The 22,608-nt window shown below is 49.9% G+C and overlaps 1 protein-coding gene across 2 annotated transcripts; it reads right to left on the minus strand.

Moving 5' to 3' along the window:
* Positions 1 to 6,717: 6,717 nt before the first annotated feature.
* SYNGR1 (synaptogyrin 1) lies at positions 6,718 to 21,563 on the minus strand. Of its 2 annotated transcripts, none has more exons than XM_012569204.5 (4): positions 21,332 to 21,563; positions 10,701 to 10,938; positions 9,697 to 9,842; positions 6,718 to 7,123 (listed from the first exon to the last, which is right to left on the minus strand). In XM_012569204.5, the coding sequence occupies exons 1-4, from the start codon at positions 21,428 to 21,430 to the stop codon at positions 6,905 to 6,907; spliced, it is 702 nt and encodes a 233-aa protein (XP_012424658.3). In that variant the 5' UTR covers positions 21,431 to 21,563; the 3' UTR covers positions 6,718 to 6,904. The 2 variants fall into 2 exon arrangements, with proteins under 2 accessions (XP_012424658.3, XP_012424659.1); XM_012569205.5 differs by lacking the exon at positions 6,718 to 7,123 and adding an exon at positions 8,144 to 8,372.
* Positions 21,564 to 22,608: the final 1,045 nt, after the last annotated feature.

Here is a 22,608-nt window from a genome sequence, read left to right on the forward strand (position 1 = left end):
TAAATATCTGGCTTCAGCTCATAGTTACTGATTTTTGTCATTTGGGTTTACCTTTTTTCTGGCAGTTTGTGCTGGAATGCAGACCTGGTGCAAAGCATTTTTTTCTTGGTGAAAATACTTGTGCCAGATTCTGCCTGATACTCCTGTGGTTCTGTCATTGAGTTTCTGCCCTGACCTTGAGTCAGTCAATTAACTACTTGACCTGGAAAAAAAGTGGATAGTAGAATTTAGGAAACGAGGCCATTTGCAGCATTAAATGCATGTTTGTCCAGCATTTCACAGTCCTCCACAGGAAAGTGCTACAGAAGCTGGTGAGCTGCTCCATTAATGTCTGCTCATTGAAAGCTTTATGCAGCACTTGGAAGATTAAATAGTGCACTGAGTTTCTGTTGGCTGTATTGATCAAACTTATTTTAACCTCTCTTTGTGCTTGTTGCTTTCTGCAAATTCTCTCAGAAACTGCCGTGCCATATTCCCATGCAGCCAAGATCTCCTCAGGAATGCAGGATATTGGTCACTGAACCTCACCATCCATGCACAAGTAAATGAATTATATGATTCAGTGGTTACCAAACACACAGCTTCCCCTCTCATGTTGAATTCCCACATTTCTCATTCTTCCCTCTCTCTTTTTGTAATTACTCTCCCATTTTCTCTGTCCCCAGTGCTAGGGATAATACACAGGCTATTCCTGGTTCCAAGCTGTACTGCTGCCTTCCTGGTTTTATGGAAGCTTTCTCTGCAGGAAAGAAACACAGTCACTATTGGGCTGCTGGATGAAAGATGAACAGCATGGCTGAGCAACGTGCCATGGGGAGCAGGGAGCTGGGGGCAGCCCCTGCACAGTGCTCTTGTAGGCGCTCAGAAACCGGGAAGCATTTACCAGACTGCCGTAGAAGCCATCACACCATTTCGTTTCCCTCTGCTGATGATGTGTGAGATATGTTTAGGGAGTTTTGTTGTTTTTTTTTTTCCCTGTTTTGATGCTAACAGAGGCTGGGGCTAGAAAGGAAAGCCATGATTTTTGGCAAAGCTTGCAGATGACATGGAAAACAGGAAGGGTCTCTCTGACAGAGCCAGCTTGCCATACTCGCTCTGCTCCCATGGCAGACAGAAAGGGATGGTGGGGGGAAGGTGTTGTGAGGCCTCACACAGCTCCACCCCGAGGTCACCTCATCTACCTTTACCAACTTCAGCTTGATGTTTCCCACAGTTACAGGTTCTCTAATGCTCCTCATTTCTTCACAGGCCACTGTTTTCAGGCTTGCTGGAAGGGCAGACAAATAAGATGGGGCAATAAAAAGAACAAGTGTTAAGGGAGGAAAGCTGGAAACAACAGATTTCTTCCCCCAGCACCCTCTGTGAGAGTTGGAGAGCCAATGTGGAGAGCTACTGCCAGAGAAAGGGGGAATGAAGAGAGTGTGCTGATCCCCCCCAAGAGAGAGTCAAATACCACTGCAAAACAGAGCTTATACAGTTTTAGGCAGATGGATTTATGAGGAAGGGAAATTGGTTGTTTCATGTAATTTTATTGATCTCTTTGATACACTAAACAGAGTTTCATCTCCTTGAGTCCTGGGATGATGTGAACTTTAAAAAAAAAAGAAAACAACTTTATAACAGAATTGTTTCTAGATGTCATGATTGCAGGGAGAAGCTTCAAAACATGACTCATAAGCATGTGAAATACCAGAGAGCAAAACTAAAGAGATTTCAAACTATTAGAAAACACAAACAAACTAGTAATGTTGGAGTCCTACTCATCTGAAATGCTTGCTTTTGGCAACATCATGCTTTACCAGTTCTTAACACCACCTGTTGCCAACACAGATATTTGCCTTTCTGTGGGCTTGGTATCTTCACAAAACATCCACCCCAAAAGCTGTGACTGTAGGAAGGGTCTTTGTCCAAACAAAGATTAATCATTAAACAGATGGGTTGGTCCACCAACACTTTTGCATACAATCTGATGTGCAGCTGCAGTGTGTGCTCAGTAGTGGCCCCAAGAGGAGAGACAGTCTGAAGGACTGGCTAGAGCCTTATCACCATCATGTGCCTCTGTTTACTGTCCCCAAACCCCACAAAGGTTGGGAAATTCGATACTCAGGTACTCGGGTGACAGACTCATTAAAAGGGGATGAGAGGAAAGCTTTAGCTAAGCATCAGCACAGGATGGGATTTTAAATTTCATTTTTATTACAAAGTCTGTTGAAACAAGATCCTTTTCAGTGGTGGGCTACCAATCACTGACACCCACTGTGGGCAATGGCCCTGAGAGCTCATTTCCCAGGATTTGATTATGTTTTGAAAACCTGCAGTACACCAGACACCCGAGCAATGGTCACACATAGATGAATAAAGATAAAGACACATCAAAGGACTAAACACTTCTGCTTCCCTGGGTATGGAAATATAGGTGTTTATTTCCAGATGGATTTGTATCCTATATTCCTGTAAGTCCACCATCCACACCTCCTATTGCCACATCCTTTTCACAGTGACAGTCCACTTCTAACATGGCATGTCAGGTTCCTCAAGTTTTCCTACTGATTAGGTGAGAAACATTTGATGGTGTGTCTGATTTTAAACTTAGGCCAAGTAAACATGTAACCATTTGCTTCCACTGAAACATCTCAATAAGGGCAATTCTTTAGGTTTCTTTCCTCCATCCGAGCCATTGACTGTCACTAAACTTGCCAGCTTGGCCATGCAGGAGCTCAGGAGCCAATACTCTTGTAGCAAACCAAGCTAAAAAAGCCATCCCTCCCCAAAGAAGAAAATCCAGACCATTTTTTTTTTCCATATAGTATGGTTATTTTGAACGTCATAACTTTATTGAGACACCAGTAGTTACCACCTTCACTTTGTTAACCACAAATATATAGGACATTGTAAACACAGGTGCCGAGGTGGCGGGGTTCGCTGTAGTTGAGTTTCGGACCGGACGGGGGCAGGGGGAGGGGGAGGAGGGATGAAGGGACACTCGGGCTTAGACAAGACCACTCAGAGGATCCTGTATGCGGCAGGCCATCCATGAGTCATCGTATATACGTATATATGTATAGCTTTATATTATACATCTTTTTAAATATATATATATATAATATATATACTATACACAGGCAGTAATGTGGCAGGCGAAGGGGCAGGGCAGCCCAGGTGGTGTTACAAATGCCACACAGGCAGCAGGGAGTTGTCTGGATGGATGGTTTGAACTTGCTGCATGAGGTGGCCTCACTGGGTTCCTTACCTTGTACCTGCTCTGGGGATGGGAGCTGAGACTCCTGTGGGAATCACCCTGCAATGCTGCCTTCCTGGGTCCTCCCAAGTGCTTGCAAGGGTACAGGGACAAAGATACCTCCTCCCCTGTGGGAACTGCCAGGAATAACGCAGAGAGGAAGGGTGTGTGATGAGGTGATGAACAGGGTGTGAGGATATAGGTGATCCGGGGATGGGGACAAATCAGGAGGCTGAGTCCACAGACAGAACTGGGGCAACATTTCATCATCTCTTTGCCCTTCACAGCCTCTGCTTCCACAAAACAGTCCCTTACTTGGGGGCTTTGTAAAATAAGAAGACATCAAGGGGCCATTGATCCCAACAAGGGATGTGCAATCCCCTGTAATCAGAGCAAATGGCAGAAGGGGAAGAAAGCTGCCTTATCATTTTGCTTATACAGCCTTCCCTCTGATCTCCTAATCTCTAGAGCGGGGCTGATCTCACCCACACTTAGAATGTAAAAGGGATATGTTCCAGTCAGCTGCTCAGGTCTCGCCTATGATCACCAGAAATAGGCAGCACCTTATCAGAAGCACCTAAGATAAGATAACCAGCCCTTTGGGTAGGTCTCTATGTCTCAGCTAGCCAACTGCCACTGGAAATTGCAATCTGCATTTTAAAGGGCTACATGCAAACAAGCAGAGTCCCACTCCAAGGTCTGTCACCACCAACCCTCCAGTGCAAAGGCTGAAAGCACATGAACCCAAGCAGAGTGTCTTCTCCCATGAGCAAAAGCGAGTTGTCAGAGTATCTTCTGTTGTAGTGTCACATCAATGCTTTTCTTATGACACAAAGCAAGAACAACAGAGAGATGGGACATAGCCCAAGATGAAGTCACTTGGCTCATGTCCCGCTTAAGTGCTGGTTCTGAGGGGGAGGCTCATTTCTGCCTCAAACCCACCTGAGCCCATCAGATGGTTACATGAGGGAAGCAAGCCCAAGAGGATAAAGAAAAGCTTGCTCATTAGTCAGCCCCAAATGGTGTTTAGCTACCTCTGTAACTCTGATGGAAGAAGGGGCATGCAAGATGCTCCTGCACCACACCCCAAAACAGAGCCCCAGGTAGATCCTGCCCACACTACCTATACCTATCCTTACTGCCTAGTCAGTCACAGAGGAGGGACCTCCCAAAAGGTACAACATATTTTTGTGCTGAGGGATAGTTACAGCCTCCACCTCCTCTCGGTTCCCTCCCCACACCCCAAAGGAAAGCACGAAGGATGACACAGATGAATCTAGGTGAGTACAACTAACTTCTCTCCTCCTCTGCCTCATCATTCAATCTTTCTTCTCCCCTGTTGGGAGACAGACAGGAGGGTGCTCCTCCCACATCCAGTCACAACAAACCTCTCTTAATAAAGTAAACCCGTCCCAAGCCTAAATATTAGGCTGAACCCACAGAAAATGAAGCTCAAGGGGCTTCCTTACAAAAAGCACCCCTTTTATTTACAATATTGCATTCACTCATAGGCACAGAGCAAGGGATGTGTGCCCGTGCCCAGTCATTCCTGCTGTGTCCTTAGGGCTACCTGATCCCCCACTCCTGTCCTCACCTGTAGATAACCACCAGTAAGGTGGGACAAGCCTGGCGAGGACAAGCCATGGGGACAGCCACCAGCAGCACAAACGTGCTGGCGGAACAGGGAGAAATGGTGCCTGTATATATAGTGGAGAACACTGCTCCACTTCCCCCTGCTGCGCTACAGTTTCTACCCCTTCCTTATCTTTGTGGGGCAGGGAGGAGGGAAGGACTGGTAACCTTGGTGTCCTCCAGATAAGATGTTCACACAACCACAGGCCAGACCTGTGTCCCACTCTTCCCACATCCTAAGGGAGCTATGAGGAACAGGCTGGATGTGCAATGTGGACACTGACAGATTTTGGATCTGCTCCTGATCTCTGCTGCTGGGACCACTGTTACATCAAACAGGGTGGCTGCCTGGGGAAGGAGCTCCTTGCTTCTGCAAGGTAAAGCCTGCTTCTTGTGCTCTGAGAGATGTCTGTGCCCAGGAGAATTGTCTAGGTAGCTACTGCTGAATTATTTCCATTTAGGGGAAATCTGGGAATCTGTCTTCACGCCCAAACCTAACTTCTAACTTGGAACAAAGAGTGGGCTTCCACAGTTCTGTCTTTACTTGGAGCAAAATCATGAGGAGTGTGGAATGATACCCATAAGAGCTCTATCTAACAGTCACTGCTGCCACCTAGGCGAGGCTTTAAAGTCTCAGGATCTGAGATGCTGAAGAAGAGCACTAAGGTATGGTCTATGGCAAGTACAGAAAGACCAGTTTTCAGACAACTCAGTCTGGCCCCAACCAATTCTCTGCACACCAAGACCTCTTCCCTATCTGAGTGGGAGGCAAAGCGCAGCTGTAGAGGGCAGGACCCCTCCCGCTTGGCTGCACCCCTGTGTGAGAGCCAGACACATGCTGGCTATCCCAGCAGCAGTATTTCTTCCTAAGTGGGGTCCTGCTCCATTCCTGTGTGCTACAAAAATGGTATCAGCAAGAGGCTTCGCACTATTGTAAAGGAACAGAGGAACAGAGGAAGGTTAAGCAGGACCTGAGAAGCAAAACTGTCTTTCTTCTCCTCCTGCTCTGGGTGAAATGACAAAGCTCCCCTCTCCCCCTCGAATCAGCCCAGCTGGGGTTGAAGGCTCTCAGGGCTCTCTAGAAGCCCACCTCCTCCATCCTTCCTCCCACAGGCACTGTACCTGGGCCCAGAGACTGGGCATGGCTCCCCTCCTGCCTCATCAAACTGGTCTGGGAAGAGCAGTGACTAGCAGGACATACAGGTGAGGAGAATCACCGTCCACCTCAATCCAAGGGGTCTGAGGAAAGACTGAATCTCAGGGCATCACCCTTCTGCTCTGCTCAGTCTCTTGCTGAAACCTACAGACATGCCTGTGATTTCTGATTGTACCTGCAAATCTTCCTTTTTCCCTTCCCATTTTTTCTTCTTGTACTCCCCTCCTCTCCAATACCACTTCTCCCAAACCCTCCAAAAATAAAGCACCCTCCCTCACAAGCATGTGGCAGGGAAAAGCCCCCTTGTCTTTATATGGAGGATGTTTCTGTCCTCCAGGCCCCTCCCCACACTCTTGAATGCTGACTCCAACATCATTCTCTTCCCTGAGCCACCAGGTGCTCCAAACCAATTTGGATGCTCCCACATCTGCTCCAGCCTTTAGCAATACCATCTCTTCTAGGAAGGTCCCCGGTCCCTCTCATTTCTTCTGTTCTGCCTCCAACACCCTTTCCCCTGCCCTGCCAGTGCCATAGCTCCTCTCCTAGCCACAAGACAGACTCTGCCCTCTGTAACAAGGCAGAGGGAGAAGAGGAAAGGAGGGACCTTCCTATCAAAATGTAGATTTTGGAAAAATTTGGTTCTGGCAGGTAGCTTGGTGGGAGAGGAGAAGGAATAGGTGATGGGGAAACCTTTTTGCCTTTTTTTTTTTTTCATTTTTTAAAAACAATAAATAAAAACAGATGACCCAGAAGGCTGGAGCATAGCTGAGAGCCACCTCTTGTACCACTATGCACGTGTCTTGTTTGTGCCTCGGCTTTCTGCCGGCAGTGGGAACGGGGGCAGAAGGGAAAGGGGGAGGGAAAGGGGCATCGGTGGCTCAGTAGTTCTGCGTTTGGTACCCCTGTGTCTCGGTGTCGAAAGCATCTGCTGGAGGGGGCTGCTGGTACGTCCCCACCGCATCTGGAGCATCCTCCTCGTTCGTGTAGGGAGCATAAGGCATGCCGGAGTCCTGGCTTGGGTCCATGTAGTCCTGGGAGAAGAGGGCCGAATCGGCACCCAGCTGGAAACGCTGATACGCCAGGAATGCCTGGCCCACCTTTAAGGGAGGAGGTGGAGGGAAGAGATGGGAAGCAGAGAGGGAAGAGGAAAAAGAGGAGGATCGTACCAAAAAAGAGAAACAAACAAAAGTGGGGTTAGTAGTGGTTATGGGTTAGTGTGCAACGCCCACCTGGCAGATCGCTGGTGAAACGCCCCACGAGCGTGGAAGTCCACACGCTCCCACAGAAAGCACGAGCCCACAGGGAAAGAAGAGGACTGGGCAGGGATGGCTGCAAGAGCAGTTGGCTGTGTGCAGCCTGCCAAGGCTCCCACTCCCTGCTTTCTCTGGGATGTTCAGGGCACCTCCTGTCTGCCAGTGGGGTTTCACCAACATCTCACGGGTGGCGGAGGCTCAGTTGGCACTGGTTATCCCAGTCAGCCCCTCCTGGCTTGGGAAGGCAATCTGCCTCGGCAACACCAGAGGGCTCCGCTGCTGGGCTGCACGTACAAGGCCATTTGACTTGTAAAGGCCAGTAAGGAGAGCAGGATTTGACACCAAGTACTGAGGTAGAGGTCAACCCCCAAAACACCTTCACCAGTCAACATGTGCAAGGTGTAGCACAGACCTTGAGAAAGAGCAGCAGAAAGCAAGGCAGCTGCTTCCCAGACCAGGGGACAATTAGCAAGCAAACTGCTGTCTCCTGCCTCAGACACCTTTTGGTGGACTGTGGGAGCCTGGGCACAGGGTTCAGCAGGCATGGCTCATTGTCCCAGAGCATCCCTGAGAGAGGTGAGCAGTCTAGCAAGTGATGGGGGAGAGGTTTTTGGGGAATGAGCTCTGGGAAGAAATGGAAGAGATAAAGTAGTGGGGCAGAGGGCATCTCCTGGCTGAAGTATTAGGTCTGAGCAGTCATCAAAAAAAGGCACAGTGGTGTTACACAGCATTAGTTAGGGTATGGGAAGGAGAGAAGGGAGGGAGAGAAAGGAGCAGAAGAGGAGAAGAAGTTGCCAGTTCCAACTCTCCAAAGGGAGATCCCCCATTCAATGGACAACCCCACTCCAATTCAATGGCCATGTCTTCCCATCCCATGCCCTGCATGACCACACACTCATAGTCAGGGCATTGGAACCAGCTCTGCTCAGTGATCTCCTCCAACTGCATCTCTCCACACCTTCCCCCAAATTCTCCCATCAGCAAGGGGCTGATACTAAGGCAGCAAGGATGGGGAGTTAGGGAACAGGGTATTGTATTCCTCCTGAAAATTAATCTCTCTGAGTCTCCGGAAAGCCAGAAATGCGAGGAAGCCCTGTGAGGAGAGAGGGTTGTGGGAAGGAGAATCAGTAAGGTAGAGCAAAGCACAGTGTTTGACTGAAATAAAAAAACCCCCAAGGAACCAGGAGAAGAGGATGCCTTTTTGGCCACTTGCAAGCCTGTGCATGGGAGAGGATCACTGCAGGTGATGGCCCCTCCAAAAGTGTCCTGAGGAACCCCTTGCAAAACCCCTGCTCCTTATCTCACTTTCTGATGGAGCTTGCAAGGGGCTTTTGGCAGCACTCAAGTGCAGGACACAGCTCGTGAAGGGAACACACACTGGTGTCCCTCCATCCTTCCCAGTGTCACCGTGCTGAGGGTGCTGATAGCACAACCCTTTGCAGCCCCTCTTCCTCTTTGACAGCTCCGTGGTCTTATAGCACCTTTCCTATATGGTCCTTGCCCAACATCTGTAGGAAGAGGAGAAGATAAAGCCACAAGGGCTTATGCATGGAGACAAGGTTAAAATGCTTTCCTGTTTGGCACTATCCTGTCACTTCAGAAAAAAATTACTTGTGCTTGGTGCTCTCAGACGCAGGAGGAAGTCATCAGAGATATTTATGTTTCTCACAACATTTTTTCCAGGAAACTAGCAGTAAAGAACTGCTGGAGAAAGGGCAGTCTTAAGACAGCACTATCACCTTCCTAAAAGGCAACCCTGTGAGGTAGCACTCCACTGGTGGGTGCAGAATCCAGAAGAACAATGATGACATCTTCCATGATGGGAGCAAAGGTGGGAGGAAGATGGATGCAACCCCTGGCCTGCAGCTCCCTTCTCAGTTTAGTGTCTGTAAGGTGAAAATGCTGTTGAAGTACTCTGACTCACAGAGAAAACAGTAACAGGTTGTCCAGAGAGGTGGTGGATGTCCCATCCCTGCAAACATTCAAAGTCAGATTGAACTGGGCTCTGAGCCACCTGATCTAGTTGAACATGTCCCTGCTCTTTGCAGGGGGGTTGGACTAGATGGCTTTTAAAAGTCCCTTCCAACCCAAGTTATTGTATGATTCTATGACAATGATGGCTGGGGATCTGGCTTGTCCAAGGTCGTATTAAAGGTCTGTTGAGAACACCTCTTACTGGGATATGGGACTCTCTTAATCATTATGCTTATTAGTGCTCTAAAACCTTCTTCCACATAAGTTTTTGAGTCCCTGTTTCCCAAGTTTACTTTCCAACCACCTCCTCTCCTGTTTTCCTTCTCAGAAGCCATGTGAACTGCGATCCCAGGGGCCTCACTCTTACCCAGTCTCCTTTCACTCCCCACAAGATAATACAGCACAGAGGATATTTAATCCAACATCATGTCTACTGTACTCACCCAGGTAAAGATGGAGAAGAACGAGAACGTGATGGCTGCTCGGGCTGCATCCCCTCCCTCATTCAGTGGGTTGTCCTCTGGTTTTGAAGCTTGCCACTGGTTGGTCAGAAAGCAGAAGCCAACGAACCAGAGGAATGCCCAAAAGGCTGGGATGGACCACCACCGGCATGCCAAAGGGAAGGACAAAGACAACAAGAAGAGAAGTATGAGCATAACATACACATATTACATTTCGCTGGAAATTTCAGCTCTCTGAGACCCACCACTATGTTGCAGACTGGGCCAAACTGACTGCTCAGCCAGTCTGAGCCCAAGTGAGCTGGCAGGCTCCCTGACAGCAAATTGTCAAGGTGACCAAGAGGTGTCTGCAGAGAGCACCTCAGGAGAGTTCATTTGCTTGTGTTTGGATTGATCATAGGACTTGCATTTGGCCTTGGGAGGGAGCCTGAAGGGCTTCCAGTACTAGAGCAATCACCTGGGCTCTATGAAACAGCCACTGCTTCACAATGCTGTCCTGCAAGGACAAGCAAAGAGCAATTCCTTCCATGGGAGCTGCAAAAGAATGGGAAGCAGCTGGTCTGCAGTTACAACAGAGACCAGCTTGTGCTCAGGACAGAACAGCTCAAGGACTCACATCAAGGAAAGGTGCTGAAAGATCATTAGCATGCTGTGCCTTCAGGAAAGGGGTGAAGGTAGGAGGTCCCACCCCACCCTCTGCCAAGCACAGGCAGACACCTGGCAGTGAGGGAAATGGGCATTCCAAAGCAACAGAAAAACAGGGCACTTTCCTTTCTCTTGTCAGCTGTACATAGGATTGCAAGGCAAGGGGCTAACTGTGAAAGAACTTGCAAGCCCAAAGTCCCTACCAAATCCAGGTGCTTCACCTGATCCTGCCCTCACTCTATTCCTGGCCCCTTTGACATACTCTGGGGAGAGCCTGACATCGAGCAGCCTGCCTGAATGGCTGGAATAAGCCACTAGGGCCCAAGGGCCAGGAAGCTCACCCGAGACACCAATGTCCGAGAGCACCGCCTTCTTGCGGTCCTTGACGCTGCTGATCTGCGGGAAGTAGGCATCCAGAGCCAGGTAAAGAAGGCAGCTGAGGAAGGCGAGGACACCCACAGTAATGCCATAGTTGCAGGCATTGGGATTGCGGTTGAAAATGCAGTGCTCTTCTACCTCATCCACACGATTCACGTAGCCTTCATTGACAATGGAGCCGAACACCACGATAGAGAACACCTGGTGGGGAGGGAGGCCAGAGACACATCAGGGCAAGCCCCATCTCTCTGGACCAGCAGAAAGGAGCAGAGCTCTGCAGGGGACAGACCTGCTCTGCTGAGCTCCTGCCTTGCCTGTGTTGTAGCCACAGGAACATGGTCTCATTTTATTTCTGAGGATTATCTTATAACCTTATTATCCATCTGACCTAAAGTGATGTAAAGCAGCTGCAGTCTGGAGTAAGGGTGGCTTCCTACAGACACACAGGGAGGTGACATGGAGTGTAAATTGGGATATGGTTTTGGTGCGGGTGCCTGCATACAATGGCTTCAAGTAGTGGAAATCCTCTTAGTCTGCACTTACTCTCCCACTCACTCCTTTCTCTTCAAGAGATTAATTGTTTTTACCATGCATCTGTTCACTGATTTTATCTATCAAGCTACTACGCTCTTTTCCCCATCCACCCTCCCACAATCTACAGCCCTGCTTGCTCCGCAGCTCCATTCTGCTGGGCTTCCAATTCTCCCTATTTCCCCACACCACATACCTCTCTCCACCAGTTTTCCATCAGCCCACTCCAGGACACCACCTATCCTGTCCACTCACCCATATGCCAACACCCCACATATTTCAGGGGCCAAACATCCCTACTCCAGGTCCACTTGTCAGGCCCACTTTGAGTCCTCCCTACCTGTAACCACCATTGCCACTGCATGTTATTTTAAATCAGGCAGAATTAAGGATGAGTCCAGGTAAAAATGTCCTAATCCGCAGTTGCTGGTCTAATCTTTGCTCATGGGCTTAGCCTTCACTGCCTGCCACAAGGCTGTCCCTCTTTGACACAGCAGGTTCACCAAAGCAGAGAGCTATTTACAGCAGCCCCAGTCCTGCACCTTGCATCTCAAATAAACAGCTTCCCCTTCCCCAAAGAAGAAAGAGGGGAATATTAAGGCAGCACGTACAGACTTTTCCTTGCAGGGTATCTGGAGACCCTCACTAGGAACAGCTGACTGGATGCTGCCTGCAAGAAGAGCCTCAGGGAAATGGGAATGGGACCTCAAGCATGGGATGAAATTACATATGAAGTGCACTAGGACATCACCAGGGTACTTTGCCAGCCTGGGAGATGTCTGCACAAGACTTGTCACCTTTGAAACCACCATCCCATCCCCAAGAAGTAGCACACAGGAAGATGAGGAGGCCAAGTCTCCTGGAGGAAGTGGAGCTAGGTCTGAGTGTTTGCCTGGTGAGGACCCCAGTTCCACTTAACCCAACCAAGCACCAGAAGACAACCCAGAAAGCAGAGAAGCAGCTTTGTTGAGTGCAGGGAAAATGGTTGATTAATGCCAGCCCAATACACCATCTATTATCAGTGAGGTTGGATACCTGAGATCCAAAGCACAGACCTCGGCTGCTTGGCCTGTGGCATCAAGATCCAGAGGAAAAGCCTTACTCAGAGCTCCCCAACAGCCCTTGGGCAGATACTCAACATCAGCCACATTTCACCTGCCAAACTCTAACAAATATCCACTGACACCAATGTTATCTTTTCACCTCAAGTCTCATAATTGGGTCACACTCGGGTGGTTGAAATTGGGTGTATCACACTAGAGCAAACTAAAAAAAGCTGGAAGCTGGTGTTCCTAAGCGTAGGAGCTATATGGGTTCTCTGAAAATCATAAGAGCTTTTTAAGTTTAGAAGTAAAATAACCAATGTGTCCTCCTCCTCCTTCTTCTTGCAAATAGAGATTGATCATATCTTGCAGAAATTGCCCGTGAAAATTAGATAAGAATCTCTTCTGTTAGAAGCAAAGATTTAGTCCTCAAAATTCCAGCCTCAATGGTTTGGAAAGCAGTGAAATTGCAAACAATTACAGCCAAGCTCTTTCAATGGGATGTCTCACACACCTTCACAACAGGCTGGGCTAGCAGATCTGCTTAGGGTCACTGGCAATAAGGCCCTGCTCCTCTGACCCAAGGGAGAGCTGACAGACTGCTGAAGTGACATCCCAATGTGAGGCTGTGACCAGCACTGATGCTGATACCTGAAGTACCAACCTCCATATATTGAGCTTACAAAGCAGGTGCCTTGTTTTCTGCAGCATTAGACAGAAGGCTTATCTTCTCTTTCGAAGATGAGGAACAGCCTCTAAAGTAGCATAGTCTGGTGTTCAGTTTTGGTTTAGGACTCAAAACTAGTAAAATGTTGTTTCCCTGTGTCACATGAACCCTTGCAATGAGCTCTGTTGTGAATCTCTGCTTACTCATTTGGGATGAATGAACTTTTGTAATGGTCTCTCCCCAGAGACACATCTGTGGAGATACATCCTGATACACATCTCCTCTCTGCTCCTACCTTTGGGTTTGCTGCTGGGCTGGACAGAATCATTTCTTTTTGCATTTGCTCTTTCATACCTTTTTATGTTGCCACAGTATAAAGGCACAGCTCAGAGTCACAAGACTAGACAAACATCTCCCTCTCCCTAATTTTCAAGCAGAGGTGGCATTCCTAACTTCCTTTCTCCACCTCCAGCCAAGATGCCAGGCTTCTCTCCTATGAAGAGAAACCTGTCTCACAGCCTGGAGGTGCCCAAGGTAAGATTTACATGCAAGCATTTGATTTCAGATGATCTTAGGAGCTCTCTGGGGAGATTCCACTAAGCTGACTCTCACTTGTGACATCTCACTGTGGATGCTTATCTTCTCCGTCCTGGAAAAGCCATCCCAAAGTACTCTTTGTCCTTAGGAAAGCTTTCTGTGGACCAAAGCACAGCTAGCTTACGAGATGTCTCCTTCTCTCTGTGCTTTCCTCACCATTGACATCAGCTCTGATCCATGCTCCACTCCCTGGCATTGTAGAGAGGGCAAAGAGAGGGCGTGCTCCCTTTGCCAGCCTGTCACCACCCTGATGGCACTGCAACACACTGTGAGGACCCACTGCGCACAGAAGCCTTGAGCTGAGCTGGGTTACATTGACTGAGCAATAATGGGCAGGCTCAAACCAGAGATTCCAGGCAGAGCTGGACAGCAAAAGAACCAACTGCTGCTGCTGCTGCTGCCAGGCAACGTCACCTCTTTCACTTCCATGATGTCCATACCTGGAAACTGTTGTGACAAACAATTTTCTAAAAAAAAAAAATCATAGTTAAGAGCTTAGATCTTGCAGCCTTTAGAAGAAACAGTTGCACATTTCATCCATCGAAGCTATTCCTTGTTGGTAAGGGAGCAGTTGGGGTGGAAGCTCACTGACATGGCAAGTCACCTTAGAAAGAGCAAATATATTTTATTTTCTTGATTTCACAAGATGCAAGCAGTGAGATACAGGCAAGTGGCTTGTCTGCAGGCTAACAGGAGGCCTCCCGAGGCTCCCAAATGCAGCCCATCCTTCCGCTCTGCAGAGGGAGATCACCAGCCACTTTCTTATGCTTGGTAATGAAAACCAGCCAACCATCCCCAGCTTTGTGCACTTAAGCTGCCTCATTTCTTCAGCAAGGCTGCTTAAGTCAGTTAACAGACTTGAACTAACTAGATTTTTAGGTTGAGAGGGTTTCTTTAAGCCTCCAAGAGCAACATTAATTGGGCAGGTGTGTGGCCTGTCTGGAGGTACTCACTTAATAAGTAGTAATATATTTGGCTACACTCAAAAAATGGACAGAAAAGATCACTTGGAAAAGATCTGACCAACTGAGCCCTGCTGCTGGGACTGGGCTTTGCTCCACTTCACTGCTCCTCACACACCACGTCCACATTGTTGCAATCATTTTCCTCGATTCCTTTTTTCATCCAAGAGTTGTGAGGACACCAAGTGCAGCCAGAGCCAGGTGCATTGCAAAGCTGACATAGGCAGAGCAATGTGCCAAGAGACGCAGCAAAATGAACTTAATGTTTAGCACTGCGGGGAGACAGAGAAGCTGAGAGTTTTCCTCTCCTCGTTTCTCAAGGGGCTCATGCTGGCCATTACAAGCACGTAAAGGTTCATTACAGTCAGAAAAGTGCAAACCAGGCAAAATTCTGCATCTCGTCATAAAACACCTTTTTTTCCCCCCTTGGTAAACTAGGTGATCTGATTTTGCCAAAGGCAAAGGTGAAAGATGAGAAGAGAGGCTCTCCAGGCCCTCCCCACTGTAGGCTCAACCCTGCAGAAAACCAGGCAAAACCTCCTGAGCATCATGTGAGGCGCTTTCCACCATGCTGCCCATCCCCAGCCGTGCATCAGATGCTCCTGAGCATCATGTGATAGATGCAAAGCACAGCCAGCCTCTGGCAGTGCACTAGGATTTTCCTTTACCTCATCCCAGGACTTTGTCATGCTGCCTTCCTGACTTCATCCCCAAGATCTCCATGATGGCTGTGCTGGGGATGAGGCTGAAGAGGGTTTCTGCTGAGCTGCCTGCTTGGGCATGCTGCAATGCCCTCCAGTCACAGCCTCTGTTGCACTGCGTGCTGCCTCTCCCCCTCACACATTCCCCTTTTTTATTCTGTTATTGAGAGGAAATAGTTTGATGACATAATATTCCTCGTGGGACTTTAAATCAAATCCCGGTCCGGCAGAACGAAGCCATAACCTCTTCTGAGTTTGATCTGGTAATGACCAGGAATAAATCTGTTTAAAAGGAAGCAAGAGCAGGAGATGGTGCAAATGATAAACCGGCAGAGATGATCTGGCTTTAATTTTCATTCAGCCACTTGCAAATGGAGTCTCTGGAAAACTTTGGAGTGCCCTGCACAGACATGGAATATTATTATTATTATTATTATTATTATTATTATTATTGTCATTACATATGCTTGTATCTAGTTCATTTTGAAGAAAACACATGCAGCTTTTGAGATGCATGGGACTGGCAGCTTGAAAACAGACGGCCTCTATTTATTCCCCCCAGTCAGCACCATGCAGGCAGCAAACAACACCTGCCCACAGTCTCCACAGTCTGAGCCTTGTGCAGGTGCTGGAGGAGGCCAGCCTCCCTGGACCCCATTTCCCTGAACATGGGACAAGGGAAAAGCATGGGTATGCCAGCACTTCCCTCCCAGCTCACCCTCCCTGGCCATCAGCCACCAGCTCCACAGCCAGGGCTGAGCCGGAGCAGGTGACTGAAGGAAGAAAGGCTCCACATCCCTAATTCCTGCCATGGGATCTGGGACACACTTTCCTGGATTTTTTTCACACATGGTTTGGCAGCTGACTGCCTGGCCATTAACCCTTCTGCCTCCCACCAGACCTGTGCTCAGGTCTCATGCACTTCCCATGGTTAAACAGCATGTTTTGTCCCACCACTGCTGGTGACAGCCCTCCACAATCACATCTCCATGGCGGTATCCAGGTTCTTCTGTGCTTTCTAGATGGTCAGCAAAGTAGCCGCCCAAAAGTTGCATCTTTTTTCCTGACAAAAAACTCAGTTTTCTTTCTAGCAACACATCTCTCCCTCCTTGGCTTGGCTGTGCCAGCATAGGCAGAGAACTGCATGCCGTGCCACCTGCAGTGCCTGCTCCTCTTGCAGCCACACAGGTCCTCTCTGCTGCCTTGTTTCACACAAATATTTGCATTAGCCATGTCCCATCACCATGCAGCTCCTCTGCTTCTCCCCTGTATGCCTCTCGTGTTTTGAAACAGCAGATTACATATGGTAATCTTGCAGCCACACAGGTCCTCTCTGCTGCCTTGTTTCACACAAATATTTGCATTAGCCATGTCCCATCACCATGCAGCTCCTCTGCTTCTCCCCTGTATACCTCTCGTGTTTTGAAACAGCAGATTACATATGGTTGTATGGTTGTCTTACTTTTTGCTCACGTTTCTGACTGTCTTTTGTTCCTATTGCTACTTCTTAGATTTTTATCTGGAAATATCATTAATGAGAGATTTGCTTCTGCTTCAAGATCTTTCCTGGAAATGCTGTGCTGGAAACAACACAACCTGCTGTATCCAACCTGAATCACTGAGCAACTGTGTACATCTGTTGTTCATCTTGTGACACAGCCTTTCACCCAATCTTAATGACAGCAAAACCCCAAAAATCCTTTTGAAGCTGACCTAGGCAAGGGCATTCCATGAAGAACTGTCTCTAGGGCTTGACTGAGAGCACGTGCTCTGAACTGCCGTGTTCCTTCCATCTGCACCAATTTACCTCACAAGCAAGCAGCCAGCAAGCATGGGCGCTGCTGCAAAAATGGAGTGGAGGAGCAGAGGCAGAAAGCATGAGCTATGGGTCAGGAACATGGGCAAGGCCTCTGCTAAATTAACTGTGGACAGAAAGAAAGTGGGAACCCAGTTGCAGCTGGTTTTAGACTAACAAGGCCTCCAGGCTTTAAGACTCAGTTTAACTTCCACTGCAAGCCCCTACCATGTGTCCTTAGGAAGAGACAAGTGGTGCTGTAAGCCAAGCATGAGTGTGGCAAGCCAGGGACCTGCTGGCAAGACAGGAGATGGGGTTCCCTGCCATGCTGTGGGCTAGCTCCCATCCTCCAGTTTTCAGGTGCCAGCCTCTCATGGGGAAGCCAGGAATGTGGTTCCTGTCCTTCACCTGCCTTGTCTGCTCAGCTGGAACTACTTGGGATGTGCTGTGCCTGTAGACACAGGGGGCAGCCCTTCCTGTACCAGTTCAAATGTTCTGGATGCACCTATCAGCCAGAGGACATGGTGACAACAGCAGCAAGTGATGGAAAAGGAGACTGAGTGCCTCTCCTCACTGAACCTCCCTTCGGAGATGCAGTGTCCTTGGTGTCAGAGTGGAACTCGGCACCTCAACCTATGTGACAAGTTTTAACGGGCTGCTTTGTCCGTGCAGCTCTGGTTAGAAATACTCTTACTCAAGCCCATGTCAAAGCAAGCTGGGCCTGCTTCCAAAAACTGAGTTACTTTTGCCTTGTTAGGCTTTTACATCAAGCAGCACTTCAGCTTGTCCAGCAAGCAGGTTTCCAAGCAGACAGGAGCACCTGGAACAACCTGTTTTAATTAGCATTTTACTTATTTATGGCGCCAGCACTATGTCCAACGCCTGTGGGTTGCAGAGGAGCCACCCAACTCCCCTGCACCGACTGTGGAGAGCACTGCTGCACTGCCCTGTGGGCCAGGGCACAGAGGGAATACGTAGGGATGTGCTCACACTTGCCTGCTTTATTTCAAGGACAATCCTGGAGCTGTACAGCCCTAGTTCGGTGTGGGTCACCCAACACCACTAGCTCCAGCTGTAGCACCAATATCTCCAGCTTCTGGGTCACCTAAACATCCAAACCTGACATGAGAACCCCACAGAGCCACCACTGATCACCAGCACACAATACCAGGCAACCAGGCAACCTTACTGTAGGGAGACACTCACTCTGCTGTGCCTGCTGACCTCCAAAGCACCCATGAAACCTGAGCTGCCTCACAACACTGTCGTGGTGGACAGATGTTCCAGAATTGCTAAACTCTTTCCACAGTTTAGCATTCTCCTTGTCAAACTTATCCTATCTCCTCTTCAGCAAGGAACAACATAAATAATCTTTGGTCATCCCATCTGTTCTTGATCCTGCAGCTCTCCCTGGAGATTTGCTGCTGCCTCAATTGGGCTGCAAACTCTCTGAGCAGGAGCCAGTCTTGGTGGCTCTTGGTAAAGCCATATGCACCTCTGTGCCATCATGAATTCTGCTAAAAGGCAGCATGACCCAAGCACAAGGTCACTGCCTAAGGAAGCGATCATGAGAATTTCTGCTCAGTGAAAGCTCATCATGTGAAACAGGCCAAAAGGAGCCTCCAGCTTGCCCTGGAGAGACAATGGACTGTTCATGCCATGAGTAGGATAAAGGCAAATGAGATCTCAGGAGATGGCAGGCAAAACACTTTCAGTGTGTGCAAAAGCATGTGAAAGGAAGGATTCTCAGAGAGACCACAAGGAGGGAGAGCCCTTGCTACCGGAAGAGTTTGGCTCATAGAGCCTGGCATGAAAAAGTCTAAGTATGGATGCAATCACAGTTTATAAATACACAGGGGAAAACACCAGGGATGGAAAAGCACAATTTAAACTGAAGGGCAAAAGATCACAAAAGTAAACGGATACCAAACAGATTTACAATGGAAAGCCTCTGACCACTGAAACCATGGAACCCTCTCTCAAAGGAAGTGAGAAGAGAAGAAAACCACAAACTAGTCTTTTTTCAGAAAAGCTCATCCAATTTATGGAAGGGGCCATAAAGGGTCTGATGCTTCTGACAGCTTGAGATAGGATTTCACTGCCCACAAGGACCCCTCTTGGTCTCAAGTTTAAAGAAAAGACCAAAACTACAAGTAAGTATTTGGGATGAGCTTTTGGTTCCCCTGCTTTGTTAAAGGAGAGATGCTCAGGAGGACACACAAGACCAAGACAGTGGAAAAGCAGGAGAAGGAAGGCATAGCCTTGCACCTTGATGGCCATGCCACCCTCCCTTGCTGAACTGCTGACCTGAAGTATCTCCAGCTTCTGCAAAAGAACTTTAATTTCCAGGGCCAAGTGAAGTGCCTGAGGTAAATCCTATCCTGTCCTCTGTCAAGGTCAGATGGGCAGGGAGAAATAGCGTGGGGTTCCAAGGAGATGCTGCTCTGTAGAAAGTGCTTCTTGCCAGGGGAGACTTTGCAGGGCACAGAAATGAGCTCAGCAATCAAGCCAACAGTATCTGAGATACTTTAAAGTAGATTAGGTGCCTATCTAAAAAACAACTGCATTTCTTGTTCTCTCTCCCTCACCTGGCGCCTCTGGGAAGCCAAAATCCTGCAGTGCTTGGATGAAGGGGAAAAAAACCCACCAGACTGAGAGGCAGACAGAGAAAGATAAAATTCTGCTACAGAGATTAGCAACGGGAGAGCCTTTGTAGGTCACATCACGTCCATCATCCCTGGGCACACAGGCTGGCTCCGCTCCAGCCTCCCAGGGGCGGGGGGCACGCGTACCCCCTCGCCTGACACCCAGCAGCAGCCCCGGCGCAGCCAACCGGCTCCCAGCGTGATGTGCTGTACTGTAAACAAGCTGAAGCAGATGGACAGACAGACAGAATGCCCGCATTAATCAAGTCCTCAGCTGTCCTGGGGCTCTCCAGCCACCCTCCGAGTCACCCGGAGGGGATATCACACACCCACCCGTTTGGGAAGGGCTGCCTCTCCACCACCACCAGCAAGCCAGGCCACCTTCCCTTTTCCTCCTTGATTCCACCTGGCCCTGCTTTAATTTTATTTTCCTAAAGCCAGCCTGCCACTTCGCCTCCCAGCTGCCATGCGCATGTCTCCCCTGCGCTCTCTCCCTGCCCTCCCTTCTCCGCTGCCGGCTCAGACCTCAATCTCTCCCCCGCCAGCTCGCTGCTGCAGCTCTCGCTCCCTTAATCCCAATGACCTTCTTGAACAAACGCGCCAGCCCCATGGGCAGCCATGGATCAGCGTCACGGGAAGAGGGAGAAACCTTCCCATGACACCCCCGTTTAGGCTCCTCTTTCCCCCTGCCCCCCTGAATTACTGAGAGCAAAACCTTACAGGGAAAGCAGGTTGGGGGGGGCTGAGAGGATAAGGGTAAAGCGCAGAGCAACATCCAGCCCCCACAGGCCCTTCAACTCACCCCAGCACGGCCTGAGCCCAGCACCTTCTGACCCACAGGGAAGCAATTCCAGGACTGCAGCATCCCCCTCCTGGGTTCCCCCTGTCACCCCACATCCTGCTGTCTCCCTGCATCCACCATAAACATACAGGCATGCAAGAGTGAGGAGACACCCCACCCTCAAAACCACCAGAGACGGAGACAGGGTCATGGTCCAACCTGACTCACCCTTTCCCTCCCCACAGAAAAAACCCCAAACCAGCCTGCTTTCACCCTATGTGGGCCTACACTCACATACATGTGCATGTATACGCCTGCATATGCCTGGACACTTATACATACAGAGATATATAAACCCAGAGACAGATCCCTCCGTCCAAACATATATATAACAGAGACATAGCCATAAATGCTATGGAAGCATATACGTACATATCTCTGTGTACAGATCCAGGCTGTGTGGAGACATATAGATGGGCACATGCATATTATATATATATGTGGATACATGCGCATACACATGCATATATAAACCAGATAATAATAAATATGCCATACATAGCAACATATGATGGTAACACATAATAACATACAATGGTATATAACATAGAGCGTAATGATTTTACGTGTGCGTGTGTGTGTGTGTGTGTGTATGTGTGTGTGTGTGTGTGTGTGTGTGTGTGTGTGTGTGTGTGTGTGTGTGTGTGTGTGTGCGCAGGTGTGCAGGAAGGTCAGGGTCGGGCCGGTGGCAGCCGCCCGTCCCGGAGGGAGCCCCGCGCCCCCCGCAGCCCGGCGGACCGCCCCCCGCCCTGGTGCCGGTAACGGTGCCGGTGCCGATGCCGGTGCTGCCCGCGGGGGCAGCGGGGCCTTACCCAGGAGACGAACCGCAGGATGGTCTGCGGCTGCCGGATGAAGGCCTGGGGGTCGAAGGCGCCGCCGGCTTTCCCCGCTCCGAAGGCGCCCCCGTCCATGGCGGCGCGGGGGTGGGCGGGAGGCAGGCGGGGGGCTCGGCGGGCGGTGCCGGGCTGCGCCGAGCCGAGCCGGGCTGCGCCGAGCCGCGCCGAGCCGAGCCGTGCCTGGCAGCCCGGCGGCGACGAGCCGCGCGCTCCCGCCCTCGGGGACGCGCCGCGCCGGGAGCGCGCAGCCGCCCGTTCCCCCGCCCCGCCGCCGCCCGCGGCGCTCGGCGGGGACAAACGCGGGGCCCGAGGGTGCGGGGGTGCCCGGGGCGCGGGCGCTGCGGGCTGGGAACACCTCCCGTACTAAGGCAGGGCACCCACACCCCCGGGGCGGGATGGGGCCGATGCCGCTCCTGGGTTCTGTGGGGCCCAGCAGCCCTAGTAGGCTGTGTCCAGAGGAGACAGAGAGCCGCCGGAGAGGCTCCCACAGAGGCCACAAAGATAATTTGGGGTCTGGAGCATCTCTTAGGCGGAGAGACTGCGGGAGCTGGGCCTGTTTAGTCTGGAGAACAGAAAACTGAGAGGGATCTCATTAATGCATATAAATATCTCAAAGGTGGGTGGATGTGCCAGACATTTTTCAGTGGTGCCCAGCAGAGCAATAAGCTAAAACACGAGAAATTTCACTTCAACGTGAGGAAGAACTTCTTTACATTCAAGGTGGCAGAGGCACTGGAACAGGCTGCCCAGGGAGGTCATGGAACCTCCCTCTCTGAGACACCTGGGTGCCTTCCCATGTCACCTGCTCTAGGTGTCCCTGCCAAAGGACTAGGTGATCTCCAGAGGTCCCTTCCAACCCCAGCAAGTCTGTCATTCTGCCCCACAGAGGGGTAAGGCTGGGCCCGTGGGCACAACCCATTATCCCTCACCAGATGTCTGCCCTGGACAAAGCTGCTCGGTGAGCCTCAGGATCCCTCTGCGGCAAAGCCCGGAGCTCTCATTTCCAACATCCACCACCCTACCCACACTGTGTCCTGGGAGAGGGTGGGAAAAGGCCCTCTGGGAACATGGGGAGTCCTGATTTTGGGGAGACCCCCTGACTCTAGGAGGCAGAGGCTGCAAGATACACACCTTGGGGTGTATCTTACTCCAGAGGCTGCAGCCTTGAGGGTAACTTGGACTTCTCCATTGCCCACATTACCACCATGGCCACTGGCACAGCCAGGAAGGGATGTGTGGGGAGAAGCCTTCCA

The sequence above is a fragment of the Taeniopygia guttata genome, chromosome 1A, assembly GCF_048771995.1.
Source record: "Taeniopygia guttata chromosome 1A, bTaeGut7.mat, whole genome shotgun sequence".
In the NCBI taxonomy this organism is placed as follows: domain Eukaryota; kingdom Metazoa; phylum Chordata; class Aves; order Passeriformes; family Estrildidae; genus Taeniopygia; species Taeniopygia guttata.